The following is a 17,969-nucleotide window of genomic DNA, read 5'->3' as shown; positions in this document are numbered from 1 at the left end:
CCCGAGAGCTCAGCGTAAAATGTATTTATTCTGTGCAATCTTGCATAAAATACTGAGAATTTGATCATTTGTGTATGGATTTATTTTAAACAACATCTTCATACCAACCCTGATTAAATAAAGATTATGACTAGACAAGAAAAAATAATTTCAGATTTAATCAATCAACAGTGTGCAATTTACAAAAGAATTACAGCACCACAAGTGGCGATTTAATACCAGCCCTCTGTGAAAGTTACAGACAGAACCTGTCCACCAATCAGAAAGCGAATATTGCACTGACGTTAGAACCGCCTCACGTGTAAGCCAATCAGCATTTGAGAAGGGGCGGCACAATGTATGGAGGGTAGCAACAGTTGCCCCGGTGAAGGCTAGGCGCCATAGTCACGGTAGTCCTGGCGACAAGAGCCAAGCAACCGAAGTCAACAACAACAAGCGGGATCAAAGGGAATAAACTTTATCGACTATTCAGGACAACGCCGGGAAATATAGGTGAAAACCTCTCAGAAGTGATCATGTAGTTTTTATGTTGATTACATGCGTGTGCTGGTGCGTTTTGTGGGTGAAACGTGAAATCCGTCGAGCGTGTCGTGTGATGAAAAGTGGTTGCTAGCTTCTTTCCAAACGCAGACCGTTGTTATGGCGATGTCAGATCTTTGATAAGAGCACAAGATGGCGGCTGGCTTCTAGTGCCAATCGTACTTTTTTTTTTTTTTTTTTTAGCTCTATCTGACCTCATGTTCGTGTTGGTTTTTTGACAGTTTCCTCGAAACTGTGCTGAGGCGCGATTGTGTAGCGTGGTTATCTACTTGAGATATAGGAAGCTAGTAGGCAGCTAGCTCACTTAAACGTCAGAAGTCGACGCAGGCTGCTAGCGCGGAAAGCTACGTATCACTTTCTCGCGCTGAACTCACTTATCAAGCAAGCTGTCCGACTGCATTAACCATCGACGCGAGTCAAACACTCGCACATGTTTAGTCTGTATGCGTTCTGAAAACGAGAGATGCGTATGCTTAACCGTCTTTTTACGACTTTGAAAAAGTTTTTGGTGTGACATTGAATTCTTGAAGTCACTCCCGAGCGCACGGTATGCCACATGACCGACGAGTTGTGGGGAGTGGAGGGTATGGCAGGCCGTTTGTGAAATCACACTAGGATCACTAATTACTATTAAATGCAAATAATACGGTTCCCCCTTGTCGGAATATATATATTTTGTTACTTATCAGAATTAAATGAAAGACGTCTACTTGAAACAAGTGTTTCAAGGTTTCAGCTGGGAATATTTAAATGGGTAAAAATGATTTCATATGTAAAAGAAAGATCAGAGGGTATAAAAACGATGCTTTGACGGCAGCACTGGCCAGTGAGTTGTACATTTTGTCGTTTAGAAAAGTAATACATCAGATTTAAACTCTTTCCCACATTCAACATTTCATCCGTCAAATAGCTAATTATTTTTGTTTCAAAAAACCTGAGTTTCCTTCCTTAATTTGTATAGGACTTTAAGTTTCAGATCTCCAAGTATAATTAATAGTATAATTAATAGAGTTTATCACAATCGTTAGGAAATTATTCTGAATAATTCTTACTATCCAGTAAAGTCTGTATGGTAGTTAATCAAAATGACCAAGAGTTTTCAATTTATTAGTTTAGTTAGTTATTATTTCATTGGCCTTGATCCAAGGCAGCTATACACACTATAACCTGATTGCCATAGCAACCTCCAAATGGTAACAGGATAACTGCTTGCTGTTTTTTATACTAAAGGGTTAAATGACTCCATGTGTGCTCCAGCCAGAAATTACTTTGCTGATGTCTAAAACACCTTTTTGATGTACTAGTAATAATAAACCCTATCTATTTAATTTATTCATAATTGTTTATTCTCATGTTTCTCACTGCTGCAGTGAGGTCTTATTTAAAATGTGATTACTTAGTCCAAAAAAAAAAAAAAATACAGGCAGATATAATGGATTTTCTGGCTGATATCAGGAGCTGTAACAGTGACCTCATTTATTGTAGCAGGAATTACATTTGAGATAACTGAAATAACACAAACAGTATTTTGCACAGCTGAAATAACTATTAATTTTAAATATTAAGAACCGATTTGACAAATATCTGGGTGGATGATTCTGTCCACATATTATGTCGTAAAATTGCTTCCCATATTAGGCTTACACAAACCTGAAACAAACTTTCAAAAAAAGGTTAAAATTCTGAAACAGAGTTTCTTTAAATCAAGGCTGAAAAACCACCAGTTTAGAGCTGCCTTTGATTAGTAGCGTTGATCAATATACTTGATTTATATTTTCTTGATGATTTTGACGATGGTATTTGACAAAATGTAATGCTTACTCCTTGCTTCGTAATTGGGTACTGACTTCAGCTTTTATTGTGTAACGCATTTTGATTTGCCTTGTTGCTTAAATGTACTATACAAATGAACTTATTATCATTTACTATAATATAATATAATTAATATAATATAATTAATATAATATAATATAATATATATAATAAAATATAATCACTAAAGACATATAATAAAATCATAGACATGTATAATTACATCACATTAGTTAGAAAGAGAGGTCATTTTCTTATTTATTATTAAAACATCCTTACTAGATTTAAAAAAAAAAAAGAAAGGAAACTGCTATGTTCTTAGACCTACTCTGCTTCACACACACAAAATAGTGCAAGCACACAAGGTCCGCTTGAGTAAAACATGTAGCGTATCGATAATAAGTAAGCAATTTGGGTTTCATTGTTTGTTCCCGGCACTTTAGTTAATGAGCGCTGCCTCCTTTTCATCCACAGAACTGGTGCCTCAACGGATTGGTTGCCATGGCGACTTGTGGATACTCTGAGGACCTTCAGCCTCAGCAGGCCAACGCAGTAACCATAGCAACGCCTGCTACCACCACGCCCTCATCTGCCAAAACTGCACACTTCCTGTCCGAGATCCCGGCAGCCTCTGGAAGCGTTTCGTCGGCCAGCCAAGCGGCCAGGGCCTCCAAAGCAGGACAGGATGCACTTTGTTCACAAGCGCCAACCACTCAGAGCCAGAAGGCAGTAGTGCCAACTACGCCCACGCAGCACTACGTGGGCCCTGATATCCAGCACGCTGCTGTCCAGAAGAGTAATGGCCAGAGCGCTTCGCCCCAGTACATCATAGTGACTGTTACAGGTGAGAGACTGTCGTATAATTACATCACATTAGTTAGTTCATCTACTCCTCATTCGTTATGGCCCTTAGGTAAACTCAGTCTGGTGATTGTTTAGTTTTAGCATGAAGTGACCAGACCAGATCCACAAAGCAGAGGCTACGCCCTTTAGAAAAAGATCAAATATAATAGATGTTTCCATCTGTTTTGAATTTTAGAAGCCACATTACTGTGTGTGAATGGCACTAAAAATGTCATAAAGTAGCAGCTCTATGCAAGTCTGCTCTCCTGCTGGATATCAATACACTGCAAAAACACTAAATCTTATCAAGTATATTTGGTCTAGTTTCTAGTACAAATATCTCCGTGCACTTGGATTAAGACAAAACTAACTTACTAGTATGTTTTTTAGCAAGACATAGAAGCTTGTTTTTGGTCAATAATTCCTTATTATTGATTTAAAAAGTACTAGTTCCACTGACAGATTATTTCAATCATACCGTGGAAAAATGTCTTGTAAGTTGATTAATCTGCAAGTCTGCAATATTGAGTAAGTTTTTTTTAGTCAATATTAAGAAATTATGAACTTAATAAATCTCCTATATCTTGCTGTAAAGTTACTTGTAAGCTAGTTTTGTTTTATTTCAATTGTACTAAGATATTTGTACTAGAAACTAAACCAAATATACTTCTTATGATTTTATGATTTTGCATTATAACTTTTGAAACTTTATTTGTGTGACAGTAGTGCTGGACGCCATCTTTGGATCTGGATTCCTGAACGTATATATTTTTTATAATTAATATGGCTTTGAGTAAAAATACACCAGTTTCATGTTTGGACACAATCAACGTACGCTTATCGCATGATTTGATTGCTAACATGATCTAATTACTAACACAAATTTTACTAGTTCAGCACGACACATTTCCAAACCACTGAATTTGTCTTTCTCATATGCTGGGGCTAAAATCTAGCCTGTTTGCTGCTGACTGCCAGTGTGCAGCTGTAGGTCAGCTACTACAACAGTTTTACTCAACGTCTTCTCCGCCCCTGAAGCTGGATTATAGCTGATCTTGGTGTTTCAGTTGTGTTTAAGGCACGAAGGTTTCAAGCTGTATTCTCAATACTCATGGAAAAGTCCTATGGAAAAAATTAGTATTTCTTTTAAGGTATTATAGTATATTATAATATAGTATTATAGTAACACAAACACCTAACTTGCTTTTATTCAAGAACAAAAATGAAAAAAAAAAATTTCCCGCTGTTGTTAAAAGGAAATATTTCCAAACAGCTAAATTTGTTTTCCCTGGAAGGACGGGGTAGCTTTCGCTAAGCCAGCCGAGTAACGGTGCTTAACAGCAGGAGAGGAAGGGGCCGTGCTGAGATTCGCTACGCTCCCAAACAGCTGCTGAAAACTCTGCTTGCTCTCACTTTCTTTGGCATCTCATTAAAAGATTTCAAACTGTTTTTAAAACCATGGTATACCTTTAATAAATTTTAATGGGTATTTACTAGCTCAATGTTTCTTTGTCTCATGTGTGTAACATTTTCAAACAAATGGACCTCCCATAACTTGATCCTACGTGTCTTGTATGTTAAATTTAGGGCTTATCTATTCCTAGATGTCTCTCCCTGATTGTATCAGGTAACACTGTGCACTCTCACCTAGAGTTAAAAGCTCACAGGCCCGGGCCTTGTTCCCATTTCATAAGTGCAACTAGTTGGACTAGAACTCTGAATCTGAATATTTCTTAGCAGTTCCAACTCATAAAATAACCCCACTCAGCTTATTTGTTGTTGTTGTTTTTTTTGCTATAGGCTTTTAGGATTTTAAAATTCCTAAAAGTGTTGTTTTAGCACCCCATAGATAAATATATAGTTTGTTGCTTTTTTTTTTTTCAAATAAAATTCAACAAGCAGTTTTAATGTTGCTGACTTAAAACTGCAGTTAGCAACATTAGCAACATTTGAAAATGCTATTCAAATTAGCATTTTGAATGATCCTCATAGCACAGTGAAAAAAAGCTCTTGTTTCAGGAAGACATGCAGTTTTTTTTATATATATATATATATATATATATATATATATTTATTTTTTGGTAAATATTGTGAGAATGATCTGGATTAAGTCTTTATTCAGGGTGTTGTTACATCCTTAAAAAGTCTAAAATTGATCTAATATTAAGGCCTTACATTTCTGAATTTCATTTAAAACAAAGTAAGTTGGCCTCAAATCACAGGTCTTAAATTTGATTGTGGTCAGATTATTGAATCTTGTTTATTAGTCTTTTTTTATTTTTCTCACAGGACTTTTTTGTCAGGCAAAAGTTTGAGTCACATGCAGACATCTTCACTGTGTTCTGTGACTCAAAGAGGTTGTGGCTACCAGTAAGCTAGCAAGGGCAAAGCTAGCTAGCAATTTTTATATGTCCATTATGGGTAACTAGAAATTTATCACCCGTTGGCCGGACGATGTTCATCTTAACCATTGGCTGACTTCTTGTGCCAACCCATACGATTTATTTGCGTTTTGTTTTGTACATGTCTGTTGTGGGAGAGGTCTTAAATGATAATGATCTTAAAAGGTCTGAAAAAGCCTTAAATTTGAGTTGGTGAAAACTGCATTAACCCTGTTGTGTTTCATCATTAACTGTCCACCATTTCTTTTTTTTGTGGGCATTACAAAAAAGCCACTTTAGGCACATCTAATGTGAGAATTGATCTATAGTTTATAAATTTTAATATTCATATGTGCCACAGTTAGGTGGAGGTTCAGTAGCTCAGCTGTTTTCAGCCAAAGTTTGAAGAAAGAAAGCAACAGGATAAGAAGGGTTCTGCTCTCGATTTTTTATTTAAATCCTGAAGGTTACAAAGAAGTGATTGCCCTCTCCACTGCCTGCTCTCCATCCTTTGTTTTCCTCCTCCCGTCCGTCGGCCCACATGCACCTCTCATTTCCCGCTCTCATCCGATCTGCATGTTTACAAGATGGAGGGATTTTTCTCTCCATCTGGGGAGATTAGCTGTCCAAGGCTGTCCTTTTGCATGCAAGATATAAGGACAGAAGGGGAGAGATGGACAGACACACTTTCCCTCTTCCATGTTTGCTCTGTGGAGCCCAAAAAAGAAATTAAGTAGCAATATGTTCTGCGCCGGCTGTTATTATGACTTGGAGGCGGTTTTTCGTGAGTACCAAACTTGTTGTTGGGGTCTCTGCGACTTTTCTTTTTTTGTTGTTGTTTTTTTTTTTTGTCTTCTTGTGAACATCTCCCTCCTCCATCGCTCTGGTGTCTTTCAGAGGGATCGGCTCACTCCAATGATAGCCTGTCGGACTCCAGCCCACCTGCTCCTGGCATCCCTACTCAGGTGGTCCAGGCCGTGCAGACTCCGCCACAGGTGAGAAACGCACAATGCCATCCAGACGACTGTGCAGCAGCCTGCCTTAACTGATGAGTTTGGGACTGCCTCTCCCACAGAGGTCAGTGTTGCAGGCAGTGACGCAGCCAACCAAGAGGATTCAGACAGGCCACATCAGCAGCCTGCAGTCTGTGCATATTAACCAGGAGGTAAACAGGCTCTCTCTCTCTGCATAACACACACTAGATAAGATCCATGCACGTAGGCTCACGTAGGCCCGAGTAGCACATAAATTATGTATCTCAGTTGCGTCTTTGTAGTTACACATAGGATGTTTAACATAGCTTTATTGCTGATTATTTAACATTATACTCTGTGGGAGAAAGCTCGAAGTTCAAGTTAAGGAAGTCAAAATGATTTGTTCAAAGTGAAAATTTGGATCTTAATTGGTTGGTTGTTGTTTTTTGTTTGTTTTTTAGAATCGGCTTGTTTTTAGTATTTTTTTTTTTAAAGATCCTGTGATTATGCAAACAAGGTGTGAGTTTATAGGTTGTCATTTAAATTAACGCTCTGCTAAATATTTTTGGGCCTGGTCAGCAAGTGGATGTGGTAATAGGGCACTGACTGGTTTTCTGATTATGAGTTTTATTGCTTTGATCAATTTAAAAAACAAACAAACAAACAAACAAAAAAAACTCAGCCCCTTCACTCACCCATGCTCCCTTTCTCTTCAAACTGCCTTGGGATCCGAGGATCAGGACCAGGCTAAGAATTTGTTTAATTTTGAGAGTAAAGTCATATTATTGTGACAAAAAATTACTACGACAAAAAAGTCAAAAGAATTTGAGAATAAACTCATAATATTACCAGAATACAGAATGAAGTAGTCATTTTATGGTGACTCCTGAGAAAGTAATGATATAATGAAAATGAAGAACACTGGAGCTTTAGTTTTTTGATGAGCTAATTTTGGACTTTTATTTTTTAAACTAACATCACAACTTGCCTGAAAACCATCAATTCTAAAAACCAAAATCCAAAAATGTTCTCCCTTTAGCTACTTTGAAAGACTAAAATATACTATATTATATTATATTATAGTATTTGATTTCCCCTGAAATGTATGAAAATGACAGGAATGCAGGATTCCAAAATAAAACCACCAGCATGATAACATTAGCTATATTGGAATATTTTCCTAAATATTTTGTTTATTTTATCTTATCTCCTTCAACTTTTTGCAAACAATTGTTTGGTTTTGCGTTTCACTCTCAAGGTTATCAGGTGTCAGTCACATTTGCTACTTTTGTTCCAGCCAAAGGAAACTAGCAGAAATATACAGCAAGAATAATTTGAAACCCAAAATGTTCTATTGTCAACTATTTTCACTAACCTTGTGTTGTTGTTACTTTAAAGTTATAATCAGATTGCTTGAAAACTGTTGGACTTTGCCCCTTATTTCCAGTGAAATTAACTCATTGCTTCTGGATACAAACACATTTTGGACAATTTTATCCCAATTTTTGTGGTAGAAAATGGAGATTGTAGATGAATTAGAGCAGAGACTGAGAGCCTGTCTTTTTTCACAAACATCACAAACATTCTAAAGATTCTAAAACTCGCCCAAAGCCTGCATCATGTTAATCCCAATGGATTAAGAATGGAACTTCACTTGTGCCAGTTTTGTTGCCATGGGACTGGAAACCATTAATGCTAATCTCGTCTTTCTTGATTGTTCAGGTGGAGCACGTTTACTCGGACCAGGTGCAGTACGTGGATGGAGCAGAAGATGCGGCTTTTACCACATCCGCAATGTGCGCATCGCCTCATAATCCTTTGTTGACACGCAGGTGGAAACATTCTGTCTGCAGGTGTTGATATCTGATTTTTTCCCCCTCTCCAGTCGATCGAACAGCTTCCCTTTCTCCGACTCGCCCCTCTACACCCAGACCCCTCCCGCATCCTCCTCCGCCTTCTACGAAGCCACGGCCAGCTCTGACTCAGACCTCCCCGGATCTGTGACTTCGCAGGCGGTTTCCGTGGCGACGGCAGGAGCCAACAGTGGGGCTGGCACGGCGGGATATGTCATCCAGGGGGGCTATATGTTGGGAGGAGGAGGCGCAGCAGCAGCAGGTGGGGGAGGGGGAGGACAGAGTTACTCTAGCCCCAACTCTCGTGCCCCTCCCGCTACTGTGAGTATATGAGATCCAATGAGATGCAGCGACCAGGAAGTCCAGTCCATTCATGTCCGCGGTGTCCTCCCTCTCTTCCCTTCCTCCCCTCAGGTCCAGTGGTTGTTGGAAAACTACGAGGGGGCCGAAGGGGTCAGCTTGCCCCGCTGCACCCTCTACTACCACTACATCCTGCACTGCCAGGAGCAGAAACTAGAGCCAGTTAACGCTGCGTCCTTTGGTAAACTCATCAGGTCCGTCTTCATGGGGCTCCGCACGCGAAGACTGGGCACCAGGTAGACACATTTACCCGAATTACGTAGGAGCGGCGTCCAGGGCGAAGGCATCACTTCTTCTCTTTGCGTTCCTCTGCAGAGGAAACTCCAAGTACCACTACTATGGCCTGAGGATCAAATCCGGCTCCCCTCTGCTCAGACTCATGGATGAGCAGCAGCACATGGCCATGAGGCAGCAGCCTTTCTCACAGAAAAACAGGTATCGGTTTAAGAGCTTCACATCATGTTATAACGTTAATCCCCTCATTAAAAACATACCTGGAGTGTTGCCTTAGTTCTTTCACACACGTTTGAGAAAACCTTGAATCTCCCGTGGCAACCATTCAGGGGTCCCTAAGTGCTTGTTTTCACAAAGCAACATGTATTTCCACAAAGCTCCTCCAGTTTCCTTATGGAAACTGGAGGGACATTGTTGACATTGACATTGACATTGTTGTGATGATGTGCTAAAGGCAAAATGTGACCGAAAATCAGCTTCTTAAAGAGGCAGAGACCCAATTTCAAGATGCTAAATTGTGGAATCAAATTTCCGTTAAGTTGTGATTGATATATAAAGCACATTTATAGTAACTGGAGCTAACATAATTACTTGATTGTGCTATAAAATGGTGCTATGTGGCTGAAAAATACAGAATACTGCCCCTTTAAATGAAAAATACTTGTATCATAGTTTAAAGAAGCAGATTGACTGAAATACAAACTAATCATTTTAGTGGTGACTGGCCACTCATATGGAACTGCCCGCAATTTGTACAGTACACAATCTCACATGTCAAAAATTCATACTTGAGATGAATGGAGCTGGATAAGGTTGCAGATATATAAGAATATCTGCAACCTAAACTTACAATCAGAGCTGCAATTGAATTAGTTTAGATTAGAGTATATTCATGTGTTAGAATGACCTAGTCAAAGTCCAGACCTAAATCCAGCGAAAAATCTGGTAACATCTGAAATGCATTTTCTACTCTTTTTCTTTTTTCGTGTTGTATGAGCCGCTTTCCCACCTGTCGTATTCTGACGGTTTTTGTGCGCTCCGATGCGTTTCCCTGATGATTTTGACAGGATAAAGCCACTGCAGAAGACACAGGGGATCGCTAACGGGACATCGGGTGTGGCGGGTCAGCAGCAGGTGGCGGCGCTCTCTGATATTTCCGCCCAGGTGCAACAGTATCAACAGTTCCTCGGTGAGAAACGTGAACCCCAAATGTTTCCCCCTTTTGTTTATTGTTACATGGTTTTATCACAGCAGTGGATTTCTTCTTAGCCTGATGCCTAAGTGAAAGGCCACAGATGCTAACATCTTTGTGTTTTTGTTTGTTTTGTCTTGAAACGAGAAGGAAAAAAAAAAGTTAAGTGTTTATGTTTTGTTTTTTGTGTGTGTGTGTGTGTGTGTGTGCTTTCAGAAGCATCGAAGCTGCTGCCAGAATTTGTGAAAATTGATCTGCATGATCAAGCCCTGCCCGATGGGATCCACTTGGAGCACCTGAAGGCCTTCCAGGCTCTGTACAGAGAGCACTGTGAGGTAGGAACCGGGTGGCTTTACTCACTGACAGGATTCCATTTGTTTCTGCATATTTTTGTTCATCTTATTGGATTTTTAGAGTAAAAACAATATACATTTCCAACCGGCTGGTCGAACGTTGACGTAGCGCTCCTCCCTCTCGCTCACAGGCTGTTCTGGATGTGATGATCAACCTTCAGTTCACTCTGGTTGAGACTCTGTGGAAATCCTTCTGGAGGTTCAGCCAGAGCAACGACGCAGAATCTCTCAACCTGTAAGCATCTTAAGCACGATTATGAACGTCTTAGTAAAATTTCTCAAAAGGATTAATAATTCCCCCTTGAACCTTGTCACAGAAAGTCATTTCTGCATGTAGCCATCAGACTATATGACACCTTTAAATTTACTCTGGAGTCATTTGTGGATTTATAGACTTGCGTATTTCCATGTACATATTTGTTTTTATTTACCGGTAATTTTATCCATTTAAGTTACGTGTCATTTCACACTTGTGCTATACATTTTATACCTAATATTTTCTAATATTTAGCACTTTGGCTGGATTAACTTCTGGTCACATCTGGTGATCAAGAAATTATATTCTTATTCTCATTTTATTGGGATTTTATGTGACGCAGTAGCGCCTGACTGTGACGTTGAAGTGAAGTGACAGTATGATCAAACTTTTTCAAAAATGCCAATCTAAAAAGTGTGGTGTGCATCTGGACTTAGCCCCCTTTTACTCTGACATCCCTAAGCAAAATTTAGTACAGCCAACTTTTGAAATGTCAGTTTATTAAAAAAATAGTCTATTGACACAGTGGGACGTGTCGTACATTATTATTACAGTTTGTTTTTTTTAACTGTATCTTTCTTCCACTTCCTGACTGTGGGCTCCTTCGTCACATAGAATCCCAACAAGATAAATGAACGTTTAAGGTTGCAGCCTGACCTAACTCACTGCCACAAAGACAGAAACACTCTTCTCTTGTGCAACTCCTCCGTCAGTCACGACGAGTCTGAGAAACGGTTGCCCAGGTCCTGTTTGGTGGCTCTGTGCAAGTTTGAACCGGTGCTGCGGTGGACCAGGGACTGCGACAACCTGCTCTACCAGACGCTGGTGGAGATCCTGATCCCAGACGTGTTGAGACCCATCCCCAGTAAGTCAGCGAGGAAACCTGGAGATCAACTCTCAGCTGCGTCAAACTTAGCGACCAAAGAACAATGTTGTAGCAATTCTTTTCATATGTTTGTATTTAAAGCAAGAAAAGTCTAATCTGTTAATTATGTTAATTAATTATGTAAAATAATTTGTGATACAAAAACTACAGTGAATGTGGTGATATATAATTTTTTTTACTAGTTGGTTGCATATTTAGCTTGCTTTAGAACGGTTCCTTTTGTTTTCAAATGTTTAGAGAGATCATGGTGCATTTCGTTGAGTTAGTGACAAATTTCTCGCCTTTAGGTGCCTTAACTCAGGCCATCCGCAACTTTGCCAAGAGTCTGGAGAATTGGCTGACGGGCGCCATGATGAACATCCCTGAGGAAATGGTCCGCATCAAGGTGTGAGAACCTTCAGAGACTGGTTGCCATGCTAGGTTGTTTTAGACTTCCTGTTTAGTTTTACTACTTGAACAACTTAATTAAGGTGGTTTAGAAACATGCTAGAAGTTTCAATATGTCTTTGATTGCAAAACCTTGGAAAAGTATTTATACCCCTTGAACATTCCCACATTTTGTCGTGTTATTTCCTCAAACCGTCTTTTTGGTGGGATTTATGTCAAATTTTAATGCCTAGATTAGTGGTGCCCAAAATGTTTTGCTCTGGTGGACAAAACTGGCAAATTTAAACTACTGGCACAAAAAAAAAAGAAAAAAACACAAGTTTATTGTGTGTTGTTTTGTTTTTTTGTGTGTTTTACCTGCGCAACAATAAACACAGTTATTGAAATCTGTATATCATTAAAGGAATTTCAGACTGCTGCCTTATTAAAAGGAAAACAGACAATTTCCAAATTTTGCAATTGTTTTCTTTTTCTATTGGTGGACCAATTTTTGCCGTTCTTGACCTGTGGTCAGGGGCTAAATAAAAATAATTTTTTCCTAGTGCATCTTTGGTTAAGATCAGGGGTGTCCAAAGTGTGGCCCGAGGGCCATTTGTGGCTCATGGATTGATTCTCTGTGGCCCCTGAATGATAAAAATGCGTCTGATGGTGGATGCAGATGGAGACCTTTGGAACCAATTAGGACAAAACTGTGACCCACAAATTAAAATCTGGTTGTAAGATGACAAATGCGGAGAAATTAACACTTCAGCAAAATGTCGAGAAAATGCGTTTCCTCATTTTTACGTCTGTTTAAAGAAAAACAACAACAAAAACCAACTTGACATTGATGTTTATGTTGTGATTTTCTGACATTCAGCCATTTGCTAAGGCTACTACATGTTTCATTTCCAGGTCGTGTGCGTGGGCTCGTTCTCCCAGACGTTACGCCGCTACACCAGCCTGAACCATCTGGCGCAGGCCGCCCGTGCCGTCCTCAAGAACTCGGCTCAGATCAACCAAATGCTCTCCGACCTCAACCGCGTCGATTTCACCAATGTGCAGGTCGGTGTTGATGCTCGCCGTCTGTCCGTCTCTGTGAAGCCGGGTGGCTGGACACTGAGCCCCGTGTGCCCGTCCTCAGGAGCAGGCATCCTGGGTGTGTCAGTGTGAAGACCGCGTGGTCCAGCGGCTGGAGCAGGACTTCAAGGCCACGCTGCAGCAGCAGAACTCCCTGGAGCAGTGGGCTTCCTGGTTGGACGGAGTCGTTTCCCAGGTGCTAAAGCCCTACGAGCAAAACCCAGCGTCGCTGCCCAAGGCGGCCAAAGTCTTTTTGCTCAACTGGTCCTTCTATAGGTAAGTGCACATTTATTGCCAGTTGGCTGGATGAAGTTTGTAAATTCCATTCATAGTTGCTTTAAAAAGTCTTAAATTTAAGTTGGTGAAACCCAGACTAGGAAACGCTTCAAGCTTTTTCTTTCAGCGTACATTTTGTACATAACCTCCTTCTTCCCCAGCTCCATGGTGATCCGCGACCTGACTTTGCGCAGCGCCGCAAGTTTCGGCTCCTTCCACCTGATCCGCCTGCTGTACGACGAGTACATGTACTACCTGATCGAGCACAGGGTGGCCAAGGCCAAAGGGGAGACGCCCATCGCAGTCATGGGAGAAGTACGTTGTAACGGCGCGCGCTCTCTCGGCGGAAGGTGCAAATTGTTTTTGGATTCGATCTTCCTTTCATCTTTGCTGTTTTGTCTTTTCTCTGTTGCAGTTTGCCAGCACCGTTAAGAACAGAAACTCTCCAGATCTGGATAAAGGTAAAGAAAACATTCCTGATGCACAAAGGAGCATTGCTGTCATGGAGGAAAATACATTTTTGAACATTATCACACTGTCACCTTACAACATTATGCTTATGTTGGACAAAACGAGATAATTATGTTGTATAAATGTGATGATTTCATCCAGAAGGCGGTGGTAGTGTGCTTTTAGTTCTTAATGAAGGCCAGTACAATCACTCCAAGACTTTAGATGTGGCCAGCCTTCCTAATTGACCGGCTGGAAATCTACGGAAGACATTAGTTAAAATTTCTTGATTCCAGTAGTTTGGAATGAAGGCAAAGGAAGTGGTCGACGCTACGGGTTGATGTAAACCCTGAACCTAATTTCAGGGGGATGTAGATTTCTACGACTTTGTTTTTGTAGTTATAGCACCAATAAGCTAGCCATATTTTTAGCCATTTATTTCTCATAACATTCCGAAAATAGGCTTGTATATAAACCTCTTCCTCTGTTGAGTCTCGTCAATGCAGCCTAAAGCACACTACCGCCACCATCTGGAAGAAGTTGTCACGTTCGTACAGTCTGATTATCACGTTATAACGTAATCATGTCTGAAGATGTATTTTCCTCTGTTTGACGGCAACGCGCGTTTAGCTTTCCCCCACGCTCTTGTCCTTACCGCCGACATTTGTCCGTCAGAAGAAGAAGAGGACGACGACGAGGAGGACAGCGAGGAGGAGAGCGGCGAGATCATGCTGCAGTCCAGCTCCCTGAAGGTGGACGACGAGGAGAAGTGCGACATGGAGCCGCCGGCCAAGCAGCCCAGGACCAGTTTGAACCTGCACCACGCCCTGACCCAGGCCCACGGCGCATCGCCCTGAGTTAAACGCGCGCTCACTTTTACGTTTCAGATCATGCCATCCTGTCCTGAAACCACGGCGGTCTGCATCATGTCTGCTTGTCTGTTTGTGAAACCTGGGAATGTGGAAGAGCCCATCTCTGATTTTTTTTTTCTCTCTCTTTCTGTACTTTTGTGTTGCTGTCGTTGACCTCTTTGCCTTCACTCGACCTTCTCCTTCCCTTCTCCCCTTGCTCCCTGTGCCTTCCCCGTCTGCCCAGTGCCCACGCCCATAAAGCCTGACCCGTCAGTACAATACACTCTTGACTTCCCTCCTGTCCTGCCTTAACCACTGACCTGAGTGCTGTGGAGCGATGAGAATCGTCCCGTCTCCTTCAGCAGTACTTCTTTAACTCAAACGCATTGCTTGCCTTTAATGAAATGACTATGCAGTGGGGTGCGAGGGGGATGGGGGTGCAGGACTTTAATTAATGTCTCTGTGAGAAACGTACATCTAAGAGTAGCATCTGGAATGATACAGCAGCATGAATTATGTCTGAACAGTTTTAGGTGAGGTTGGCTTTTTTTTTTTTTTTTTTTTGGAGTTTGTTTTTGATTCGGCCACCTAACTGATGATCTGTGCCTTTAAGAGATTTCTAATCTCAAAAAAAACAACAAACAAAAAGTTTGTGATCTATATAAACACACATATATTCTATTCTGCATTGTGGATTAATAAATGAATGTCCTGTGAAGTGGTCTTGGTGTTGTCATGAACTTTAGTACAATTAGTAACTAGTGTGCCTGTCAAAAGTATTCACACCCTTTGAACTTTTTCACTTCTTTGTTTAAAATCGCACCTCAAAGCAGATTTTATTGGAATTTTGATGGAGTAGATCACCAGGAAGCACTTTATGACTGTTAAGTGGAAGGAAAAAATATGTGGTTTTGTTTTTGTTTTGCAGTCAATCAGGTATTTGCATGAATCATCTTTCAACTCAGTTTCAGCTTCATGTCTCTTTGCTATATGTTTCTACCACCTTTCCACATCTAGATATTGAATTTATTCCCTGCAAGTTTTAAAAATAAAAATAAATTTTCCTTCTTCCCTTTTCCCGCTGAACAAAAGTATTCCCACAGCATGTGTCCCCCTACTTTGCTTGTGGAAAACTGAAAATCTGTCCAGAATATTTATTATAAAGATAAAATATAACTAATATTTTCCATCCACTTTATAGTTGCTCACTACTTCCAAGTGATCTGTCACATAAAATCCCAATTAAAAAAACGTAAGTTTTTGGTTCTAATGTAAAAAAAAAAAAGGTATGAATAATTTTGCAACATGTTGTATATTTATCGAAAGAAAAAAAGATGGTGGCACTCCTGCTAGGTGATGGTCTTTCTTTCTTTTCTCCCTTTCACCTATCTTTCGGTTTACCTGCAACCCCTTCACACACACACACACACACACACACACACACACACACACACACACCTTTTCTACAACGCTGTGCCCCTTTTCAGCGGGTCACATGGCCAGGCCAAAGCCCATCCCGGCTCTTGAGGAGCATTCCCGTTGCGTTGTACCAGCTGCAGCTGTCTCAAGAGGTTTTTGTAGAGAAGAAAGTTGATGTTTATTTTATGAAATGGCATACTGTGGATGAATTTTATTGTGTATCTTTTGTGAAAACGGTTAAATATCTATATCTGCTCTATTTTTTATGTCGTCTTACCATTATTGCCTTAAGATGTTGTTCTAACGTCCATCATCCGGAGTGAAAACATGGCGTGCGTTTCCTCTGTGATAACAGTCTCAGCATGTGAATGTGGTGGCTCTGTGTGAACTCCCCTCCTCCAAAGAACATAATGCTCACATCCTGCAGCTTCTTGTGTTGCATGAGCAAAAATGACTTTTATGTTCCAAGTGTGAAACTAAAAATTCTAGCTGTGGGATGTCTCTCAGGACCATGTCTTCACCGAGATCCCACCAAAGATCTTTGCAAATGAAAAGAAAAAACAATATGGTATGTTCTGTTTAAATGTACATGACAGAAATATCTGACTTGAAAAGTATAAATTAACCTTTTGATGTCAAAGTTTGTGAATTCGTTCCTTGCTTGTATTGGGGAACCTTTTTTCTAAATTTTGCCCTCTTGATGTTATACTGGAGCTCTTTGTACTTAAATCTGTGATCGACGTTTGTAGCTTCGTCCCTTCAACTAAAGAGATGTGATTCCTCTCCACGCCTGAGTTTTGTCCCGTCTTTGTTCCTCACCTATACACGTCTTTCTCATCTGATCAAGATGCCAAGTCAGGCCTTTTAAGTTTTCAGTAGTATGTTATTTTTTTGCAATACAAATTAAGTTCAAATTCAATTTTTTCAATTAAACGTATCAATTTTAACTCCGACATAATGTTACATATCTTATTTTTAAGTAAATTAACTCCAGCCTCACCCTTCCATCTATCAGATACTTTGGCAAACGTAATTTAATCTCCAGCTAAACCAAGCCGCTTCCAGATGCTTAAAGATGCCACAGCAAGAATTATAAAGGTCCTACACAAATGTAGCAGCTACACTATAGTATCTACACTTATTAATACGATGAGACGATATGCAGGGGCTCTGTCTGCAATGATAAAGATTCTGTCACTTTAGCATGTTGAATACTTAGGCTAACCTTCGAAGCAAAAGTTTAAACTATTTTTAAAGAAGCGCAGCACGAAAGTCTACAAGCCACACTAGACTTATGTATCATTTCTGATTTACAACGCCCTCTAGGGGCAGTCACACGAAAACAGAAAATAAAAGTCCAAAGTATTTGTCATAATAGTAACTATTAGACACAGCGAAGAAAAAAAACAACATTTAATGTGTATATTAAATGTGAAAACAAGCTGACTCAGAAATAGACAACATCTAAGCATGTTGTCTACTTGCACAACATACTGTAGGCCACGTGGCCACACTTTTCAGATCAACTTAGCTGATAACTATTTGACCACTTATTCAGCAAGTGTGTAAAGAGCATTAAACTTTCAGCCACGGTTGATCATTAAGTGTACAACTGGCCCCATTAAAAACAGCAAAAACAAAAACAAACAGAAAAAAAACACTAATATTACAAAAAGAAAGTAGTCAGACTGAATTTTGCATCCTCCATTCTCTACAAACTGCAGCGTCAACTAACGAAGGCAAATGTGGATGTAAAAAACGGCAGAAACATTAACTTTATTTTAGGTAAATCAGATCAACTATAATTGGTGGCTGGTATGAATTTAAGACAGAGTGTTGAAAC

At 40.1% G+C, this 17,969-nt stretch overlaps 1 protein-coding gene across 3 annotated transcripts; it reads left to right on the top strand.

The window, feature by feature from the left end:
- Positions 1 to 341: 341 nt before the first annotated feature.
- rfx1 (regulatory factor X1) lies at positions 342 to 16,913 on the top strand. Of its 3 annotated transcripts, none has more exons than XM_023334169.1 (18): positions 342 to 492; positions 2,827 to 3,196; positions 6,474 to 6,571; positions 6,652 to 6,741; positions 8,273 to 8,346; positions 8,436 to 8,724; positions 8,818 to 8,999; positions 9,079 to 9,198; positions 10,065 to 10,186; positions 10,406 to 10,524; positions 10,674 to 10,777; positions 11,512 to 11,663; positions 11,972 to 12,069; positions 12,966 to 13,115; positions 13,195 to 13,406; positions 13,568 to 13,721; positions 13,822 to 13,867; positions 14,535 to 16,913. In XM_023334169.1, the coding sequence occupies exons 2-18, from the start codon at positions 2,854 to 2,856 to the stop codon at positions 14,711 to 14,713; spliced, it is 2,532 nt and encodes an 843-aa protein (XP_023189937.1). In that variant the 5' UTR covers positions 342 to 492; positions 2,827 to 2,853; the 3' UTR covers positions 14,714 to 16,913. The 3 variants fall into 3 exon arrangements, with proteins under 3 accessions (XP_023189937.1, XP_014326517.1, XP_023189936.1); XM_014471031.2 differs by having other exon boundaries at positions 343 to 492; positions 14,532 to 16,913; XM_023334168.1 differs by lacking the exon at positions 342 to 492 and adding an exon at positions 718 to 1,087 and having other exon boundaries at positions 14,532 to 16,913.
- Positions 16,914 to 17,969: the final 1,056 nt, after the last annotated feature.

The sequence above is a fragment of the Xiphophorus maculatus genome, chromosome 5, assembly GCF_002775205.1.
Source record: "Xiphophorus maculatus strain JP 163 A chromosome 5, X_maculatus-5.0-male, whole genome shotgun sequence".
Taxonomy (NCBI): domain Eukaryota; kingdom Metazoa; phylum Chordata; class Actinopteri; order Cyprinodontiformes; family Poeciliidae; genus Xiphophorus; species Xiphophorus maculatus.
This window is presented reverse-complemented; position numbering and strand designations above follow the sequence as displayed.